The following is a 19,641-nucleotide window of genomic DNA, read 5'->3' as shown; positions in this document are numbered from 1 at the left end:
ACTTAATTTTACTACCTTTTTTGCCTTTTCGACACAACCGGCAATCACCCGATCTACTTACGCTTATTGTGGTCTGTGACGCAAGCTAAAATTAGCTGGCTTCAGAAAGCCTACCCCAACTTTTCCTCCCGTGGCAACGAATAAGATTATCCGCGTTAAGCGCAGAGTCAGTTGTCAAGTTCCTTTCCTCGAAATGGAATGCTAGGGTGAAGGGTCTTTCCGACACGAATCAACAACTTAGATGCAATTTAATAACCATCAGTCGTCACCAAAGGGCAGTCTCGGGGGTCACCGAAGCTGTTTTGTGTGCACATTCTCACTCAAAATGATCAATGGTGGTGTGAATGTTCAAACAATGAATTCTATTTCGCCCGGAAGACTAGCACTGGGTGACTAGAATATAATTAGCTCTTGATTGAGTTTCGCTAGAGGTCGATAGGTACCTGTCAAGGTATACAATTCGATTAATTACGAAGCGCGGATTGTTTGCCATAGGTCCGATCAGATCAGAGAAAGATTTGTCGGTGAAATATAATATAAATATTTTTAAATGTTTCACTCAAATTGGCTTTTTCTTATCGCCCATATTCATTAAGACCAACTAGGTCAGATGAAAATAAATAAATAAATAAATAATTTTTTTTCAATGGATTTTCGGCTATTTCAGTCATGTACTGCAGCACAAATGATGTATGTTTATGTTATCCGACGTTTCGACAATTTATAGTGTCTTCTTCACAGGAATCTTGAATTTAATTCAATGGTTTTATGCAGAAAAAAGTAAATAATTTCCGTTAGATGAGCCTATACTGTTTTCTGTGTGAGGTACTTACAATAATCTACGTTTGTTTGTCTTCTATGTGTTTGTGTAAAACAGCGTAAATGTCCAGTTTTGTATGCGGAAAGTATCGTCCTATTTTAATTTAAAACATATGTGGTATGGTTGATATTTAACAAAGATTGTACAAACGATGGATGACTTACAGCATTAGTACTATTTTACTTTCTCTAACTGCTTTTTAAAAAAAAAAATTTATCTTGTATGTTTTATACTGGTATTGTGCGCATAGTGGGAATGACGACAAACAAATTAAAAACAAGGATATGCGGTCACAAATCCAACATAAATACACTCAACAAACTAATCGAAGTTGGCACAAACAAGGAAGATCCACAAATCACAACACTCAAAGAACGAACTGCACTTCTCAATCACAGCATAGACACCGATCACCAATTCGATCTTCAAAGAACCAAAATTCTGGACCAACATAAAAATACAACAGCACTACCCATACTGGCGATATGCCATATAATAAACAGCACCAACACAGTAAATAAACGCAGCGACGTCGAAGGTCTTAGCACCATATACGCAGGTATTTTCCAAACCATAAAAAAACAATAACAGACAAAAAATACAAAGCATAGCAATGACAGATCTCAATACTGACAGCTCATTAGACCAGTGTAGTCTAAAACACAATAATAAAAATCCTCACAGTATATTTGAATCAACCGTGACACAAAGACGCTCCTAATACAAGACAAATTAAAATTTTTCAAAAAAAAGCAGTTAGAGAAAGTAAAATAGTGCTAATGCTGTAAGTCATCCACCGTTTGTACAATCTTTGTTAAATATCAACCATACCACATATGTTTTAAATTAAAATAGGACGATACTTTCCGCATACAAAACTGGACATTTACGCTGTTTACACAAAACACATAGAAGACAAAAAAACGTAGATTATTGTAAGTACCTCACACAGAAAACAGTATAGGCTCATCTAAAGGAAATTATTTACTTTTTTTCTGCATAAAATTCAAGATTCCTGTGACGAAGACACTAGAAATTGTCGAAACGTCGGATAACATAAACATACATCGTTTGTGCTGCAGTACATGACTGAAATAGCCAAAAATGCATTGAACAAAAAATACTTCAAAACAGTCGACAGGCTTAATTGGTAAATAAATAAATATAATTTTGATCAATGCAACAGGAAGGAGTATTACTAAATGTATGTGGTAGCATAATTATGCCTTTCTCATTTATGCAAACTACTCAGCTTATAGACAGCCTTATAACGAATGCATTAAGGGCATGTTCAGGAGCGTTTTATTTTGTATAGGAGTTTCAAAATAGAACTGGAACTGAAACATTCACATCCCCAGCAGAGCGTTTTGTTTTATAATTTCGAACAGTTTTGTTTTAAAATTTAAAACTGTTATACGACGGCGTACTATTTGTTTCTGATTTTAAAACACGTTTAGAACTGTATTTTAAATACATGGAGAGTACTCAGCACAGACACTTAGACCCGATAGACCGGGGAAAAATAAATTTGAATGCAGCAACGCTAAAGGCATCGCGAGACATAAATTCTAAACTGAATGGAACACCCGCGAAAACTGCTGCTGACGAGACAGCAAGTTCTAGTTTTAAAATTTTCAGTTTTATATTATAGAACTGTCAAAATTATGAATCTAGAAATGAAACACTCCTGAACATGCCCTAAGAAACAACTGATTTTAGCGATTTTTCATACGATTACCCTGCCATCTAGTGGTGAATCCACCTATGCATCATCCTAGCAACCCTGTTGTACACAGAAAAAAACTGACAGCATCAACAGTTGATTTGCATGGTAGCAACAGTCAAGCAACTACGCTCGATGGTTTGTTCGTACTGCCAGCTCCACCATGGAATGAAGAATCGTGAGGCACTTCAAACCCACTTGGCAGTTACCTAGACCCTTGACCCAAAAATTACATACAACTTGTATTTACGGTTAAAACGACTGATGTCCTGGATGTACAGTACTGCTGGATTGCCGATTAAACCATACCATAGCGAAATTGAATCTGAATCTGAAAATTCCTATATGTTTTTTTTCTCAAGGAAGTCACATAAAACAAATGATCTTTAGTTTATTCATCAGCGATCTGTTGTTTTATTCAGTCTGTATATTTGGAAAGCCACGATAGCATTACAGCTGCCAAGTTTTTGATTTTACAATTTAAATTTCTTAAAATTAGGTGAATACAATATGATATTTTTAAAACTACATTTGAAAACTAAGGACCAATTTTACACTAACTTAAAATAAGGGACAATTAATTCAAATGTTATTATGTTATTCAATTTGCTTTTGTCTACAGCTGGGCCAATTACCAAACGTGCCAAATTTGCTTGTGTGAATTTGAATTTGACACAAAAACTCGGTGGCCTTTTACTTTCTCGTTCAATCGGCCCCCCTCCGTCAGTGTATTTCTACCATTTTACCAAGGATTTCTTGAGCCGTCAGTTCCGGAGTTGTTAAGATGAAATGATTTTTTTAGGATGTTTTCCGACTTTTCATTTTGATATGCATAAATGAAAAATTCAGAAATGTTGAATATATGCCATTTGACCGAATGGTCCATTCAACCGAATACCGTTTGGCCGAATATTATTAGACCGAAAGGATTGTTTGGCCAAAACTATTAGGCCACTTGGCCGAATGCCACTTGGCAGAATGCCGCTTGGCCGAATGCCGCTTGGCAGAATGCCGCTTGGCCGAATGCCATTTGGCCGAATGCCATTTAGCCGAATGGCCTTTAACCGAATGTCATTTAGCCGAATGTCAGTTGGCCGAAATAAATTTGGCCGATTGCCACTTGGCCGATTGCCACTTGGCCGAATGTCATTTATCCGAATGTCCTTTAACTGAATGTCATTTAGCCGAATGTCAGTTTGCCCAATTCCGTTTGGCCGAATTTCATTTAGTCGAATGCAATCGACAAGAGTGAAAAAGTTTCATTTTTTCATTACTTTGAATTTAGGGCTAAGACTGTGTTATCGATACTGGAGGAAGGTAATTTTTTGATTCGAATAATAGATGATATTATGATTCTAAAATGAAAGTAGTTTTGCCTGAAGTACCAGTAATCGAGAAACTGCACAACAAAAAAAACTTTTCTTTGAATAACTATAAAGAAGGCCACAACTTCATTATCGAAAAAATAGTTTAAAGATGATGAATGTATAAATAATAAAATACGTAAAATATTTTTTAAATACTACGCTCAGCTCATACACTTTACATATCATCCCGGATAGAATTTTACAATAGCATTTACCCTACAAACAATCATAAAACAATAAATATTATAGTTATTACTGTTTCAACATTGTTCGATGCCAAGTTCTCACAGTAGATTTACAATAAAATTTCATGTAACAATAAATTTCACTGTTCGGCAAAAAACTGATACAGTGTATTCACATTAAATTTTACTGCTTTCGAGAAAAATATGTATGGAGAAAAATTGATTTTTTTAATGTTAAGATACATAACCACCCCCATTTTTCACTGTAAAAGTCTATTTTACATTGAAATTTACTGTAAAAACGTTAAAGTTTATTGTGTTTGTATTGTAGCATAACACTAAAACTTACTGTAAATTATTGTAAAATTACTGTACTGTCACAGTGAAAATCATAGTTTTTTTACTGTACATTTCTATTCGGGATAGTTCTTTAGTTGGGTCTTGTGAAATTTGAATCTGACCTTTTTTAACTTTATGTAGAATGAAAAAAGAGATATCGCTCAATTTTTTAGACATATTTGACAATCTATACATATAAAAGTCAAAGTTTGTATGTATATGATTTATAGACTCCCAAACGGCTTAACCGATTTCCGTAAAAAATTATACACAGTAGGTATTTGTTATGGGGCGTGTTTGTGTGCTATTAGTTGGAGATTATATACCCGCCAGATGGCGCTTTGGAACAAATTGTGTTTTCCTCCTATTTCGTTGAAAATCGCAGCAACGCGCGATGGGTATTAGCTAGTAAGATATAAAATGCACAGCTCATATTAAAAGAAGGAAAATATCCACTTAACATTCAAAGTATTGTAAAAAACCATAAAATATAAATACAATTTAAACCACGTTTAGGGCTGAAAAGCACTTCATCTTCCTATGGTGCAGCTTGGTTAGCTCTAAAAACTACAATAGAGCTTCTGTTTGCAGGTCAGGTACGGCTCAAAGCAGCGTCTGTGCTCCTAAGCTACTGTCTTGTTAGTACGTCCACGACCGGAAAGGATGCTTGGTGCATACGTTTCGGGATGATCATACCATCTGCGGCGATAGACATGGGCTGGGAAGTTGTTCCCAATTGAGATGGGTGAGATGCAGAAGCTGGTGAACGGGTATGAGTCGATCAAGCCACGAATGGTAGGTTGAGGATCAAGAGCCGCTTCTTCAACATCAGCATCATCAACGCGCGTATCTCTCATTCTACGCGCAGTTGGAGCTTAAAGACCATCACTGCCCAAACCATGACAACAAGATTATCACTAGCAATTGCGACGGTCTGGTTGGACCGGAGGAGGTATATAATCCGGTGATTGAACATTTCAGTGCTCCTCAGGTGACCAATGAAAACGGCCTCCGACATATTGAGTTCGATACCTCCGAAAACATGATCGTACCTGCTTCCAGCAGGACTGATAACAAGTATTTGGGATTGTCCTTGATACAACTGCTGCTACACTGATGCGGAAATAAGCCACCCTCTGAATATCTTGACCAAGCATAAGTTTTAGTTAAAAAATTCAAATTAGTATTCTGTATTCCTAGTTTTAAGATAGCTATAATTTTTACTCTTTATTGAAACTCTTGTCCTCCATCTTGTAAATAGAATTGAATCCCTAGTTTTAAGATTTCTGTGAAATTTCTCATAAATATTTGTTCCCCCTTTTGTGTACTAAACTATATTGTTAGTTTTAAGATAACCGTAAAATATTTCGTAAAATACTATTACTTGTATATCAAAATGAATCCCTTGTTTTAAATTTTTTCATAAAAAAATCTTTTGGCCCTCTTTTGTATATTGAATCTTATTTCTAGTCTTAAGATAGCTGTAAACTTTCTTTTCCTTTGTAAAAAAAATATTTCAACATTGTAACCTCCTAGTTTTAAGATATCCAAAATGTAAAAACAAAAGCATTTGGCACCGCCAAGCTAACGCATTTGTGCCTATCAAATAAACGAAATGAATAAAAAAAAAAGTATTTGGGATACCGCAAAGTTGCTGGAGGAGTCGAAGAATGTTAGATTGTGAACGTTATCGTGCTCTTAGTACCGCCTATCACAAATCATCTTACAGCGACTTTCGCCTATAGCAAATAGATTCGTGGGAAGTTATCAGGCCGGCCTTATTGAAGGATGGATGAAACTAATCCGACGAGCACAACTAGGAGAGGTGCATAGCGAGTATGGTAAATCGATCAAGTTGTAGAGGACCTGAGCAGTCTTCATGCCCTGAGAAGCAGCCATGGATCGAATGAACTGGAGAAGACTTCTTGATACAACGCAAGCCATCACAGTCTTAGACTAAGTAATTCATTGAAGGATTTTAAAAGTGCCGCGAGTCGTATTGTAACGATCAATGGCGATGCGTTCGAGTTAGTCCACAAATTTGTTTATCTCGGCTCACTGGTTACTATGCGAAAAATCATAATAGTCGTGAGATCCGGAGGCGTACAATGAGTGGAAGTCGTGCATGCTACAAGCTTCACAAGAAGCTGCGGTTGAACAGATTTAGCTCCAGTACAAATCGCTAATTAGACGATTGCTCCCTATGGGCACATGAGACGTAGATAATGTTTAAGGCTGGGAGTTTTTAAGCGATGGATGTTGAGAACAATCACTGGTAGAGCTTAGGATGGCGAATTCAGTCAAATCTGGACGAAAACGCTGAGCTGAACAAGTTGCGAGAATATCCTGCGAAAACGGCATTCGAAAGAGAATCCGGTTGGCACAATACAACGACGGGTGCAACGAACAAGATCGTTTCACCAAGTTGATACCTAGGGAAGGACAAGGTGCCCACACAACTGGAGAGGAGCAGCCATGAACCGAGAGCGTTGGAGGGATATTACGTACCCAGTAATGTTAGAATTGACGTTTTGCCAAGGACAATAAAATAACGAAATGAGCCAAATTCGCTAGTTATTTGATCATATGTATTCGGTGAAAAATTGGCATTCGGTTAATTTCTATTTGATTTGAATTAAGCCGCATATATTCTGTAAGTTTCTAATTTCACTGCCACAGGGATTATCAGCGTATTACATAGAACGAGTTCTATCTGAAGTCATTGTTTACCACATGCAACACTGAAAAAATCTAACCTACCTTCTAATACACATTTCGCCTAATAGAGCCGCGGCTACATGTTGCCACGGGCGTCATCTTCCTCGATTACAACCACGCCCACAAAGTGGGTAAACAAAACAATCCTACAACGATGGAGAGCACGTGCCGATCAATATGCGCGGTTGTTTCGCTTAGAATTGTCCCATTGCACTTTAATTGATGATTCCAACGTGTGACCCGGGGGGGCTGACTAGAGAATAGAATTATATACTGGCCCACCTTTGCATCCTATGCCGGGATCAATGTTTAGGGTCTTCCGCGTGTTGCACTCTACTGGCAACGTGATATTCTGGTGTTTGTTTGTTGATTGCATTGCGGAGGAGAGCTATGGCAAAGTACCATCTCATATCGTTTGGAATCACTAAGTGTTGATTGGTACCCTCGGGTGGGATAATCAGAATAAATTCAAACTAGACATGCACTGGCTGCGTAGTTGATGGTACAGGGTGAGTTGACCTACCGGGATCGCTCTACGCCTTTCCTACTCAGAAATCCCAACGAAGGCTGCTCGCTATTTTTTAAATTCATATATGCGCAATGGATTGCAAACTGTCATTAGATTACACAGCACCAGGCCATTCAGGCTTCTCCGTTTCATGAGTGTAGTTCAAGGGAAAGCTTACAGTAATAGATATTTAATAACTACCCATTTGCTATCGTTTTACAGACGCTAGCCGCAATCAGCACCTTTCACGCAAACAACCACGGTTGTCGTGCAAGCTAATGGGGGTTTACATTTTCACTTGCGTCAGAACCACTTCGTCATGTATGTGCCGATCCGGAGTGAGACGTCAGAGTATTTTTTTCACTCTTCTAGTTCTTTAGAATATGTATGTTAGGTCATAATCGTTCCACACTTTCAGGACACTAATAAAATGTCAAATTTAGTTGACTAGAAGGTTTCAACACCTTCCAGACAACTGCCAAGAGATAGTACCCTCGTTGTAGTGCATACATGATTAATTAGCATATATCCAGCTTTAGAACTCAGCCGACGGTTAGTTGATGGATCAAGGTCAAGAAACTTACCTTAGTTTGTTGATTTTATCAGCAGAGTTAGATTGAGTGGGTAGTGCCGCCGATATATAATAATAAAAAAAAAAACAAACACACTTGTACGACAAGTTATGGTAATCCAATAAATTAGTTAGCTGTTAAGTACCCTGCAATCGCAAAGTGCACAATGTTCTTGATTTACTGTACGACGTCAGCAGGGGAAGCTTGTTACTTAGCGCCCAATGAACCGCACTCTTCAACTGGTCGGCGTATTGAGCTTCGGAGAATAATTATCTGAGTTGAGTGTTGTCAATTACTAGCCCAACGGAAGGTCGCTTCCGGTGGAGAATGTTGGCATCCGTATTGCAAGTTTGTTGCTTTGAATATCGGGTAAATGAGTTTTGAGCGTCCGTCTGTAGGTAAAATTCACCAAAATAAGTGAAGTGTGACACTAGCTACCTGGCTGACAAATACTGGTCTGAATATTTTAATTGAATAAGTTTTACTTTTCTTTTCGAAAACATTTTTGGAATTATTTGTCTAATAAATTTTTTAACATGGTACATATTGTTATAGTTTGAACCATTTCATTTTCGTGCTACTGCTTTGTATTGGACTCATTAATATATATCTCCGGAACGAAAAATTCGAACGAAACAATTTGCAAGCCATAAGGATACATGGAAAGAGACTACTTTGCAATCGACTGAATGCACGGCTTTTGTGCTATCGACAATAAAATAATCCTAGACACTTCACACTACCTTCTTTTTTATACTATACAAATATATACATTGAAATATCTACTTGTCTCATTTACGAGTCACATTTTTTCTTTCTCTCTCTCTCTCTCTGTCGTACAATATTAACTCAAACAAACTTTTTGCACAAGAATATGAGACGAAATATTTTTAGTCACCTGTTTATATTACACCTTCCCGTAAACCATTTATTTCGTTCATTATTCTCTATATTCATTTAAGTTAATTTTATTCATTTTATCTATTTTATTCGTTTCATTCTTTTGATTAGTCAGTCAGTTAGCATTAAGTTTATTTTATTAAGTTTTCATTTTATGAAATTTATCCATTTTTTCCAGTTCATATTTTTTTTCAGCTTTCTCATTCTAATATTCTTCTTATTTCTTTCATTCATTCATTTTAATGTTTTCAGCAAAGTTATTGATTTGATACAGTGTACTTTATTCTATTAATCATTCAACTTTTTTTTAATATTGTTTAATTTTTCATTTTAGTAATTAGGTTCTTTTTATTGCGCTTATTTTTTCTTTTATTATTTATTTTATAAATTCTGTTCAATTTTTTCGCTTCATGGATTGTATTAATTTTATCCATTTTATTTATATTTTTTTATTTTATTAAATATATGATTTTCGTCCATTTTATTTATCTTATTCGTTTTATTCATATTACTTAATTTAGTTACTTGTTTCATTTCAGCGATTTTGTTCGTTTTATTCATTATATTCATTTAATTTCTTTCGTTTATTTTTTGTTTTATTTATTTTATTCAAAACATCCATTTAATTCGTTTTATTCATTTTACATGTTTTCCATTTAATTCATATTGTTCATTTTTTTATTATAACTATCTTATAATTTTATTTATTTCTTTAACTTTATTTTTTTATTTGATTCATATAATGCACTTATTTAATTTAATTAACATAATCAAATAAATTAGTTTAATTCACTTTTATAATCTATTTCGTTTCGTTCAAATGAATTATTTAATTCCTTTAATTAATTAAATTCATTTAGCTCATGTTGTTCATATAATTCATTTAATTTTTTTAATTATATTAATAATTTTAGATAATTCAATTGATTTAGTAAATTTAATTACTTCAAATAATTGAAATAATTTAATAATTTTAATTAATATAAATAATTTTATTATTTTAATTGAAATTAAATTTAATTAATTTAATTTATTTAAATAATTTAGCGCGGTTTAGTAATTGCATTCATTTTATTCATTTAGCTTATTTTTTTCTCATTTTATTTTATTCAAATTAGTCATTTAAATCAGTTCATTCATTTAATATGTTTTTTAGTTTCATTCATCTTGTTCATTTTATTGATTTTATTAATTCTATAAATTTTATTGCACTATGCTATACTTCTCCTAGGTGGAGAAAAATTTTGAGTAAAAAACTATTTTTTCTCCACTAAGGAGAAAATTGTTTTAAACCACTTTGCGCGTTAAGAACACGAAACCTATAACTAAATTAGCTATTGGAGACGTTTCGAGCTCCTCTAATCAGAATCCGACACTAACTTAGTTAACGGACTAAGCTAGCGCCGGATTGACGCTAGCTCCAAAAAACGAAAACACGATTTGTGTTTCTGAGCAAACCTCTAGTCCTACGTGATATCCCGTAAGAAAAGAAGTTCTGTTTAAGCTGATGAGAATTAATGAACCGAAACTTGGTATGGCTTAGCAGGCCAATGCAGTAAGCACTATGCTAGCTTAGTCCGTTAACTAAGTTAGTGTTGGATTCTTATGAGAGGAACTCGAAACGCCTCCAATAACTAATTAAATTTTATTGATTTTATTATTTTTATTGTGTCAATTTAATTCATTTAATACATATAATTGGTCGGTGTTAAGTCAGAGCGGACTAAGTGACAATTTATTGATTTCCAGAAAAACGAGTTTAAATTTTGAATCGCAGCATCCTTTACATTATAATCGGAAATTACTTATCGCCATAACTCCTGCTTACTGTCACATATTTCAAATCTGGCAAAAGTCTAATGTAGATGAAGAAGTTCTTCATCCAATGCTATCATTATCTCATTTTTTAATGTTTTGTGACTTAGTCCGGTCTGACTTAACACCGACCAATTGATTTTATTAACTTAGTCAATATAATTAATTTAATCAATTTAGTTAATTTAAATAATGATTATTTATCAAATTAATTAAATTAGTTTAATTAATTTAACTACTAAATTAATTTAATTATTTTAATTAATTCAACTAATTTAATTAATCTAATTAATTTAATTAGTTTAAAGTAATTAATTATTTAAATTTTTTAATTATTTTAATTAATTTAATTAATTTGGCAGCAAAGGGAAGTAGGTGAATAAACATGGTGAACTTACCTAGGCCACCCTGCCAATAAGGGTCTGCCGATGAGGTAAATATAAGAACTGAAGTAGTGGGAAAACCCTTTAATTACAAGTTATTAGAAATTTTATACATTCTTATACTATGAAGCAGCGTCGCGGATCATGGTCTACCCTTCCGGTTTTTATCTAATTTAAACAAGAATTACCAAAATGTTGTTACAATAATAAAAAAATTCATTCAAAAATGACCTTGTGAACACATAGTTGTTTTAATGATTTTTAGTCCACAATAACATAACTTACTGTTAACTATATAGAACTAACCTTTTTGTAACAAAACACCTTATTACACCAATTATTTTTCCGGGTTCTAGTCCTATTATTTATCAAATCCTGAGTAGTCGAAAATTGTCGGGAAATGCATATTCAGTCATGTGCCTCGGTTTGGATGGTCCTAGCGTGGATATTCCGCACGGTTTGGTAGTTGGCATCTTAACTTCTGGAAATTTACCCTACAGTATGCGTACTTTACAAACGATGTGACTGTTTGCGTTAGAGGTGTGCGCCGATGAAAAATGTCGTAATCGGCGGCGTAGGTGTGATTTGGGCCGGCGGCGGCGGCGTATCGGCGTGACGCCGTTTGCTAAAATCATCGGCGGCGGCGGCGGCGCAAAGCGGCGTGGGATATTTTTTTATATGGATGGAAAGTAGTAATTTGCTCAATCATCTTGCTATGTTGACTATTGTGTCTGCGTGTGTCAAAATTAAACCAAATATTGATGACGTAGCGGTGTCATCAGCTTTAAGCATAACACTGTTTTTTAACCGGGAATTAATTTTATTTGAGAAAATGGAAAAAAATAAAAGCAAATATCCAAAATTGCGATTACTAAAGATAAATTTAAACAACCGCTCCTAATACTTGCAATGCCAACTGTTACGAATATCGATGCTAACACAGTTTCAGAAAGCATGCAAAGTTTTATGCCATTCATTTTAATAAATGTTCCTCTGAGATAAAATAACAATACCTGGTCTTCAGTCTAATTTCTACTTCTGCCTGAGCCAGACCTATACAACCGAGTGAGGTGAAATAGAATATATTAACCTGTTACTTGAAGAAATTTCTTTATGCTGAGAATGCGGATCGATTATTCAACTAAAAATCACGGAACTATTAAATAAACCACGCTTTGTCCCCATAACATGCAAATTCCTACGCGCAAGTATTAACATCAGACGCCACATCGTGAACAATCCTTACGCAATACAAAGATACATATACAAACGAGAATGCATCTCAGCGAATTGCCGACTCATCGACGATATACCTATTTGAACAGTGATCTCTATACAAATACCTACAAACGGTTCCCAAATTTGTAACAGTTGTTCAGGACATAATGACAACTGCTAAACAGCATCCAGCACCCCAAAATCAACTGTTTGCACTATCGGTGAGGATAAAAAGGCGACGTTGCTCACGCGCAAGTGCAAGAAGCAAGATACAACATCCGACCATCGGCACCAATACAGCTTTAACTATGAAGACCTGGACGTCAGACATGAGAGAAGCAAATAATCCCAAAGATACAGCAGACAAGCAGTCAACTGTATCCCCACCGCTAAAGAAGGTCTCCACTCTCAATAGAAAATCACGAGCACGAGATTCTGCGGATAACCAATAATGTTTTTTGCTGAAATATTGAAATAGAAATCAACGGGACGTTTTCTGGGCCACTCTGATCGTTTGATACACCGCACTCAATATTTTGCCCACGTATATCGTTGGAAAAAAATCCTTAGCATGATAAAATTACAAAATGGTGCGGCTTCCAATACAGGTTAAACATCGAATCACTTTCGAACAATAGGCCAATATGGTATGGTAGTTTCTATTGCGGCAAAGTTCTACTGTATCGATTTTGTAGACTTTTTCGGTGAATTAAAGGAAAAGAGAAACAAAGGATAAGAAAATTGAAATGCGGATTTTTCTAGAGAGAACCAGTTGTAAACGTACAGAAAACCTTCCATTATGTTGACAGAAGTATGTCTAGCACTAGTTTTTCGTTCCAAGATTCATTTCGGCAGACTTTGCAGCCAGGTTTTAGGAATGTGCAGTGCTACTGCATGGCTAGTGTTACGAGGCTACTGACTACTAAGAATCCTTCCTGGCGGGGGCTGGCTTATACGACGGGTGGCTTATACGACACCAACGCCTTACCCTCTGAACTACCAGACCAAGGTTAATAGTTAAAAGTCGTACGGCTTGAATTACTATATCGAAGGCATGACGCTATACGAGCTTTGCTTGCGTGCAAATTTGAGTAGAATGGTGATTCACGCGTGCGATGGTAATTTGCAACGTATTTTTATTTAAATATTTACACAGATTTTGTAGAAACAATTGTACTGGCTTATATGTCGGTTCATTAAGTTTTAACTGTTTCTAACCATGAAAAAGTGACATCATTCGTTCGATATGCTATCTAATTCCGCATGAGCCGAATATTTTCTTGCACTGAGTAACTTGTGTCTTTAACTACTGAGAACTCGACAGTAGGGAGTATTATGGTTTCCACAGACTGACGGTTGATTGCTGCGATCCGGATGACTATGCGGGTAGGAAGTCAGCAAAAGTATTGTCCAGGCTATTTTATTATCATATCGATTGATTGATTAGTAAAACAAGAAATGCTTAGAACAAGTATATTGCTTAACTTCTGAATATCTTAATACCTTTTACCGACCTATTCGGCTGATATTCGCTTGTCCAGTCTTTAAACAGCGGAACACTATATAAATTCACAGTTCATAAGCAAACCGCTCGCAGACACGGTGACAGTTTAATTTCTTGCTGAATTGCCGTGCGGTTCGAAAGCAGCTTTGTTTCCATATGGACTACAATATGCTGCCTCAAGATTGGTAATTGTAAGAATCACACAAAACTATTACAACCAATAAGATTATCGCAAAATAAACCAAAATTCTTTCACTCAATACACATTCAGGTCAAATATGGACTCGGCGCGAGTTTAAATATGATCGGCGGCGCAGCACAAAAAAGGCAATCGGCGCGCTGACCATTTTTTCCTGAAATCGGCGGCGTGTCAAAATCATCGGCGGCGGCGGCGTGGCGCGGCGGCGCACACCTCTAGTTTGCGTTATAAAATGCAACGCGACCACCGGAAGGTTAGCTACTATTCCGAATGCTACCCCGTCCGAATCATCTTCCGACACTCTTCAAGACCAATTCCAATTAGGCACCAACCGCAACGGGTGGTGCGAACAATAAAATAACATAAAAACTAGTGTATTGCAGCCACTACCTAATAAACACTAAGCGCACAAGCAGCAATTATCTGTCGCTGCACTATCCCGCGAGTGGCGTATCCATATGTCCAAGAGAGGGCTAGCGCCAGAAAACAGAGAGTCAATTGAAGAATTATTTATTGTGTTGGTTGGTTGGCTACCCAGCAGCGTCTGATCCGCCACCACTCGTCGGCCTCCGCGTACACTAAATTTATTACACTACCGAACGAAGGCGGACGGGGGATAGTTCATCATTCATCGGCTCTCACGCGCCCCATCGATGACAGGTTGATTAGAATTGAGCCTCTCTGACGCCAACCCGCAAGCCAACTACTTCACTCTCAATTTCACCCTGCATGCACATACGCCTGAGAGAAATATCTCACCCGGCCTATGCCTATTCTTGAGAGAATCTGCTCTCGACGACTCTAGACTATGAATGAATCTACCGAATGGAGGCGCCCGGTTACTGTTACCACGGCACTTGCAGCGAGATCGTGATAAGGGTGGTTGACATGATCATGTTGTACTCGATCGCACTCTCTCTCTCTCTGCCCGGTGTCACCACCCCCACCAGCACCCACCGGAGAGGATCGAACGCGTGGTTGGTTCTCGGTCGGGTCGTGCGTCGGCCAAGATGATGATGATCTCTGAAGTAGAAGTTGTTGCTGCTCGGTTCCGACTTGATCGGGTGTGTTCTTTTCGTAGTTGTAGTTTTTTTTATCGTTCGTTCTTTCTTCCCAGCTTAGTATGCGAGTTCGTTCGGGTGCGCGGGCTGAAATCTTCATATATAAACCGACGTGCTGGTGATGCTGTACTCCTATTTTATCGGTTGGTTTCTAGTGACGAGGATCGCGATCCTCGCTTGGTGCGTACTGGCGGGATTGTATTGTACTGTGCTTAGTACGATGAACTGAACATCTGACGGTTAGTGTGAAATGTGTGTAAAAGTGGAACTTGCGATCCGAAGGATTTGAAGAAAAGGGACCGGAAAAATAGTAACAGACTCGTAGTGATTTCGGTTAAATTTTTTCGCGAGGATACACGTTTCAGCTTTTGTAAGCGCACGGGAATTGTTGTTGAACTTAGTGACACGTGCGAACTGTTTATTGGCTATTGTGCATTGAATAAAGTTGGAAAAACCCGCAGAAAGATCACGGAAAGTAGATTTCGGTGTGAATACAGTTGGCATACAATCATTCTCGTTGCAGTGGTGAGTAAGTTGCGAGTTAATATCTTGTTATTCTGTAATCAGTAGCAATGTTTGATCTCTGGTTTAGATTGTGGAAATTGTAATTGAATAATATGTCTAAGTCTATCACCATAATTGTGGTATTTTTTAGTTATGGTACCATATTTTTTATTTTGTTTGGCTGGATACTATTAAAAGTGTTGGACTACTTTTAGTTGATTGCTAGAACCAAGATCAATTTGTTAAAATTATCAACCTTTTAATTTTAACAGTTAACTTTAACCGTATATCTTTCAACATGAAACAAACATAAAGTTTGGATAAGAATCAATAAAATTGATTTTGGATTAATACTGAATGAAAACTCATTCTCGCTTAGCTGAGATAGGAAAAAATACTTACATTCCATCAGTTGAATTTGAGAGGATCGTTACTGGCACTTACTCTGAATAGTTAATTCGTTATTAATGAGGTAAATGTAATTATTGAAAGGTATTTGATTAGCTAAATATAAATAGCCTAGCGTGACGAACGGTGTACTGCGTAACTTTTCCAGCTTGGTGATATGTCGTATCTAGTGTTTTCTGTCGTTTCTTATGCATTAAGTGATAACAACATTTTTCTCATTGATGCGATGATAAAATTTGACTTCTTTAGGCGGGAAAAAGTAGTTGTGGATGTACCTTCGTTTCTAAAATATTTTTGCTCAGTCAGCTCCAGATAATCGGAGTAACGTCAGCAGCTAGCCTTCTTTTCATCTTGAGAGTTAGTTACAGCTGAAAGCTTAATTTACCAAAGAAATTTGAAATACTAGCCTGACCCCGAAGGCCTTCAAATCAAGAATGTTTGTACAATAATTGGATCGAGCTAGAACTATACCATTTTTACCATTTTTCAAAAAAATGGTAGGTAAAAATAGAACTTACCGTGATGGGGATCCATCGTTGCAGCTTTGGGTGAAAGCTGCCGACACCGTGCAAATCAGCAACACATGTGACCATATTGTCACAGACGCTGAGACAGTCACAATAGTCGATAAAATAAAATCACTCAGGCAGGCAATGGGTGAGGGAACAAACAAAACTGGCTCATTCAATGAGTTTCAACGTCGCAAATGCTTAGTGTGGAAGTCTACTGTGACTTAACTTTTTGTCGGTTCCGACAGCATGAAGTAACAAGTTACTTTACGCTTGTCCGGACATGCCGTAGACTCAGGTGATTCGCATTTCTAATGCCAAAAGACCCCGACTCCTACGGTAGCAGACAAAAGGTTAAGTCGCCGGTGAGCTCTAAGCTTGCATATATGATCCTTCCACGCTTTTTTAAACTTTCTCCCTTCAACACCTTGTTCTCCCTTGAGTACTATGACTCTAAATATTGAAAAATATACTTCACCTTCCAGTCCCTTGCTAATTAAATGCCGAAAAAACTGTTGACAAATTGACTCAATAGGTCGTTAACAAAAATGGTTAACAAAAAATGGTAAAAATATCCCTAGCTATTCCATATTTCGTGATTAATCGTGACGGTAATCCTCATGTTCAGACTACGCTGAGTACGTATGAAAATCAAATTGCCAAGTGTTAATTCTGTACCTTGCCTCGTTCCTATAAAATTCTATTACCGTATCAATTATGCTGTCCTGGGCAGGGAGGACTCAATGATGGATCTGAGTGTTTTACTACATCCAAAACCCTGTTCCCTTTCTCACTGTAAGTCAATTATTTCTAACGCTATTCCGCAGCTTGGCTTCGTTTCAAAAATAGCCAAAGATTTAACGGATCCATATTGTCACAAAGTCACTGAAATGCTCACTCGTGCGTCCAGTATAAGAGAATTCACAGTTGTCTGGGCTCCAGATCACTTAATAGACAAAAATTGGCAGGAATGTTAGCTTTTTACTAAAGCAGCTAAATAACTTAGCTTGCAATCTGTTTGGGAAAGATATTGTAGTTTGTGAGATCCTTATTTTCATTCAAATAGCAGGAAGGGTAGTTCTGATTTTGTTAAGGTATTAAATTAAAATTTTGAATGGTTTAAAAAAATATGACTGCTTCAATGAAGTTGTAAAAAAACACATTGTGGACAAATTTACTTAGACACGCAATCTCTATCTTTCATGATTCCATTTCACATAAAACCCAAAAGCAAGCATTGGGGTGTTGCTTAACAGGAGCATTTTATTCTTAAGTATTGTAGGTTTTATTTTTCACTATTTTTTTGGACAACTTTAACTTTTTGGGCCCATATTTGGTTTCCAGAAACCAAAGTAATGAGGACATTTTCATAAAAATAGAGCTATTGCAAATGTTATTTGTTATCTTCGTTACGAACTCATCAAGAAAATACCGTTTTTCGCCATATGAAATGTCACACATTACTAGAAAATTCTAATATAGGTATTTTCTTATAACATGAAATATCCATTTAATAAATAGTCTGTACTTTAAGAAAGTGCTTATAACATTTTAACAAGAGAAGTTAACGGTTTTGTATTTTGAGACAATCTCCTCCAAAACATTTGAAAATCTGTCTAACCTGCAAAAATTATAGGGATACTATTTTTATTAAACAGACAACAGAATACCATTTTTATTAAACAGAGGTCCGGTGTCTTTGACAAATTGTTTAAAGTGTTTTAGTGTTATTCTCCTGAATTTTCAGAATTCTATATCCAATAAATAAAATGTGAATTTTCAGATTTTAGCACAATGATTTATAATTACCTATTATTTAAATTAATAGAAGAGCCTTCACTAGAGCTAAAATTTTTGTTTCATGCTGTCGATTTACAACGTAATTTAAACATATTGCTGACAAGCCTTGCTTAAAAAAAAATTTAATGCAACTTTCACAGCATTCATTTTTTGCTAATACTCAGGTTTTCTATGCGGGGGATGCGATCGCGTAAAAACCGCGTAAAACACTTCAGTGTGTTTCTTGTAGAACATATTAAAACTCTAGCTTCTGTTGTTAAAAAGATATAAGCTGAAAGTGCTTGTTTGAAAAATTAAAGTTTAAAAAATCACCCCAGAGGCAGGATTGAAACCTGCAACCCTTGGGACTCCGCCCCAATGCACTAACCGTATGATGACGTCCCAGGAAGAACACACGATTGTCGCATTGGTGATAGTGATTATATCACTTGCCACTAAAACGCGATCAAACACAACCGCCGCTGCCACCCACAGAAAGAAGGTTTTTATTTAGTACATTGTAGCTTATCAATATAATTGATGAATAACATAAATAGGGGTTGTCCTTAGTGGTTTCCTTAACATACATCTTAAATAATTTATGTGTATGATTTGCTGATTGTTTTGGGTGGTGTTTCTAGTATGTCTAACAATATTCAAACATTCATTGCAATGATATAAAAATATATCTATAATGTAAACTTTTGATTTTTTTCTTAGAAGTATTTCTGAGCGATCCGTTGGACATTACCAAAAATCCTAAATCCAAGCTATAGGTGCTGATGTCAAAACACAAAATGAATTGTATTTGAAAACTCTACCTGTTTCATTGAATAACTTTCATGAGAACTGTGTTCGCTAGCGTCTTGTGATGTATATCTGATAATTGCCTTAAGTAATGTGAGATAGAAGAAATAGAATTTGATCCTTGAGCTGAATTAAAATACCAATTTCATTTTCTAACAACAAGTTGATAGCACGTCTATTTTTATAGCTTGGAATTGTTGGCGTAGGATTGATGATTATAATAAACATTTATCGCTTCATAATGACAGTAATTATTATCATTTCTTGTGTTTATGTACACACAAATGGAGTTATAAAATGTATGATGGTCACAAGAATAAAC

General features: G+C 36.1%; 2 protein-coding genes across 2 annotated transcripts in view; one reads left to right on the top strand and one right to left on the bottom strand.

Moving 5' to 3' along the window:
• LOC131693558 (uncharacterized) overlaps positions 1 to 5,291 on the bottom strand; it is a 32,222-nt gene extending 26,931 nt beyond the window's left edge. Inside the window, exon 1 of the mRNA XM_058981481.1 lies at positions 5,131 to 5,291. Within this exon, the coding sequence (XP_058837464.1) occupies positions 5,131 to 5,291 (161 nt within the window). The remainder of the gene's footprint in view (positions 1 to 5,130) is intronic.
• A 10,168-nt stretch (positions 5,292 to 15,459) lies between these two features.
• Positions 15,460 to 19,641, top strand: part of LOC131676903 (scavenger receptor class B member 1-like) — a 35,632-nt gene continuing 31,450 nt past the window's right edge. Inside the window, exon 1 of the mRNA XM_058956299.1 lies at positions 15,460 to 15,837. The gene's annotated coding sequence lies outside the window, so the exon portion shown is untranslated. The remainder of the gene's footprint in view (positions 15,838 to 19,641) is intronic.

This window comes from Topomyia yanbarensis, chromosome 1 (genome assembly GCF_030247195.1).
Source record: "Topomyia yanbarensis strain Yona2022 chromosome 1, ASM3024719v1, whole genome shotgun sequence".
In the NCBI taxonomy this organism is placed as follows: domain Eukaryota; kingdom Metazoa; phylum Arthropoda; class Insecta; order Diptera; family Culicidae; genus Topomyia; species Topomyia yanbarensis.
This window is presented reverse-complemented; position numbering and strand designations above follow the sequence as displayed.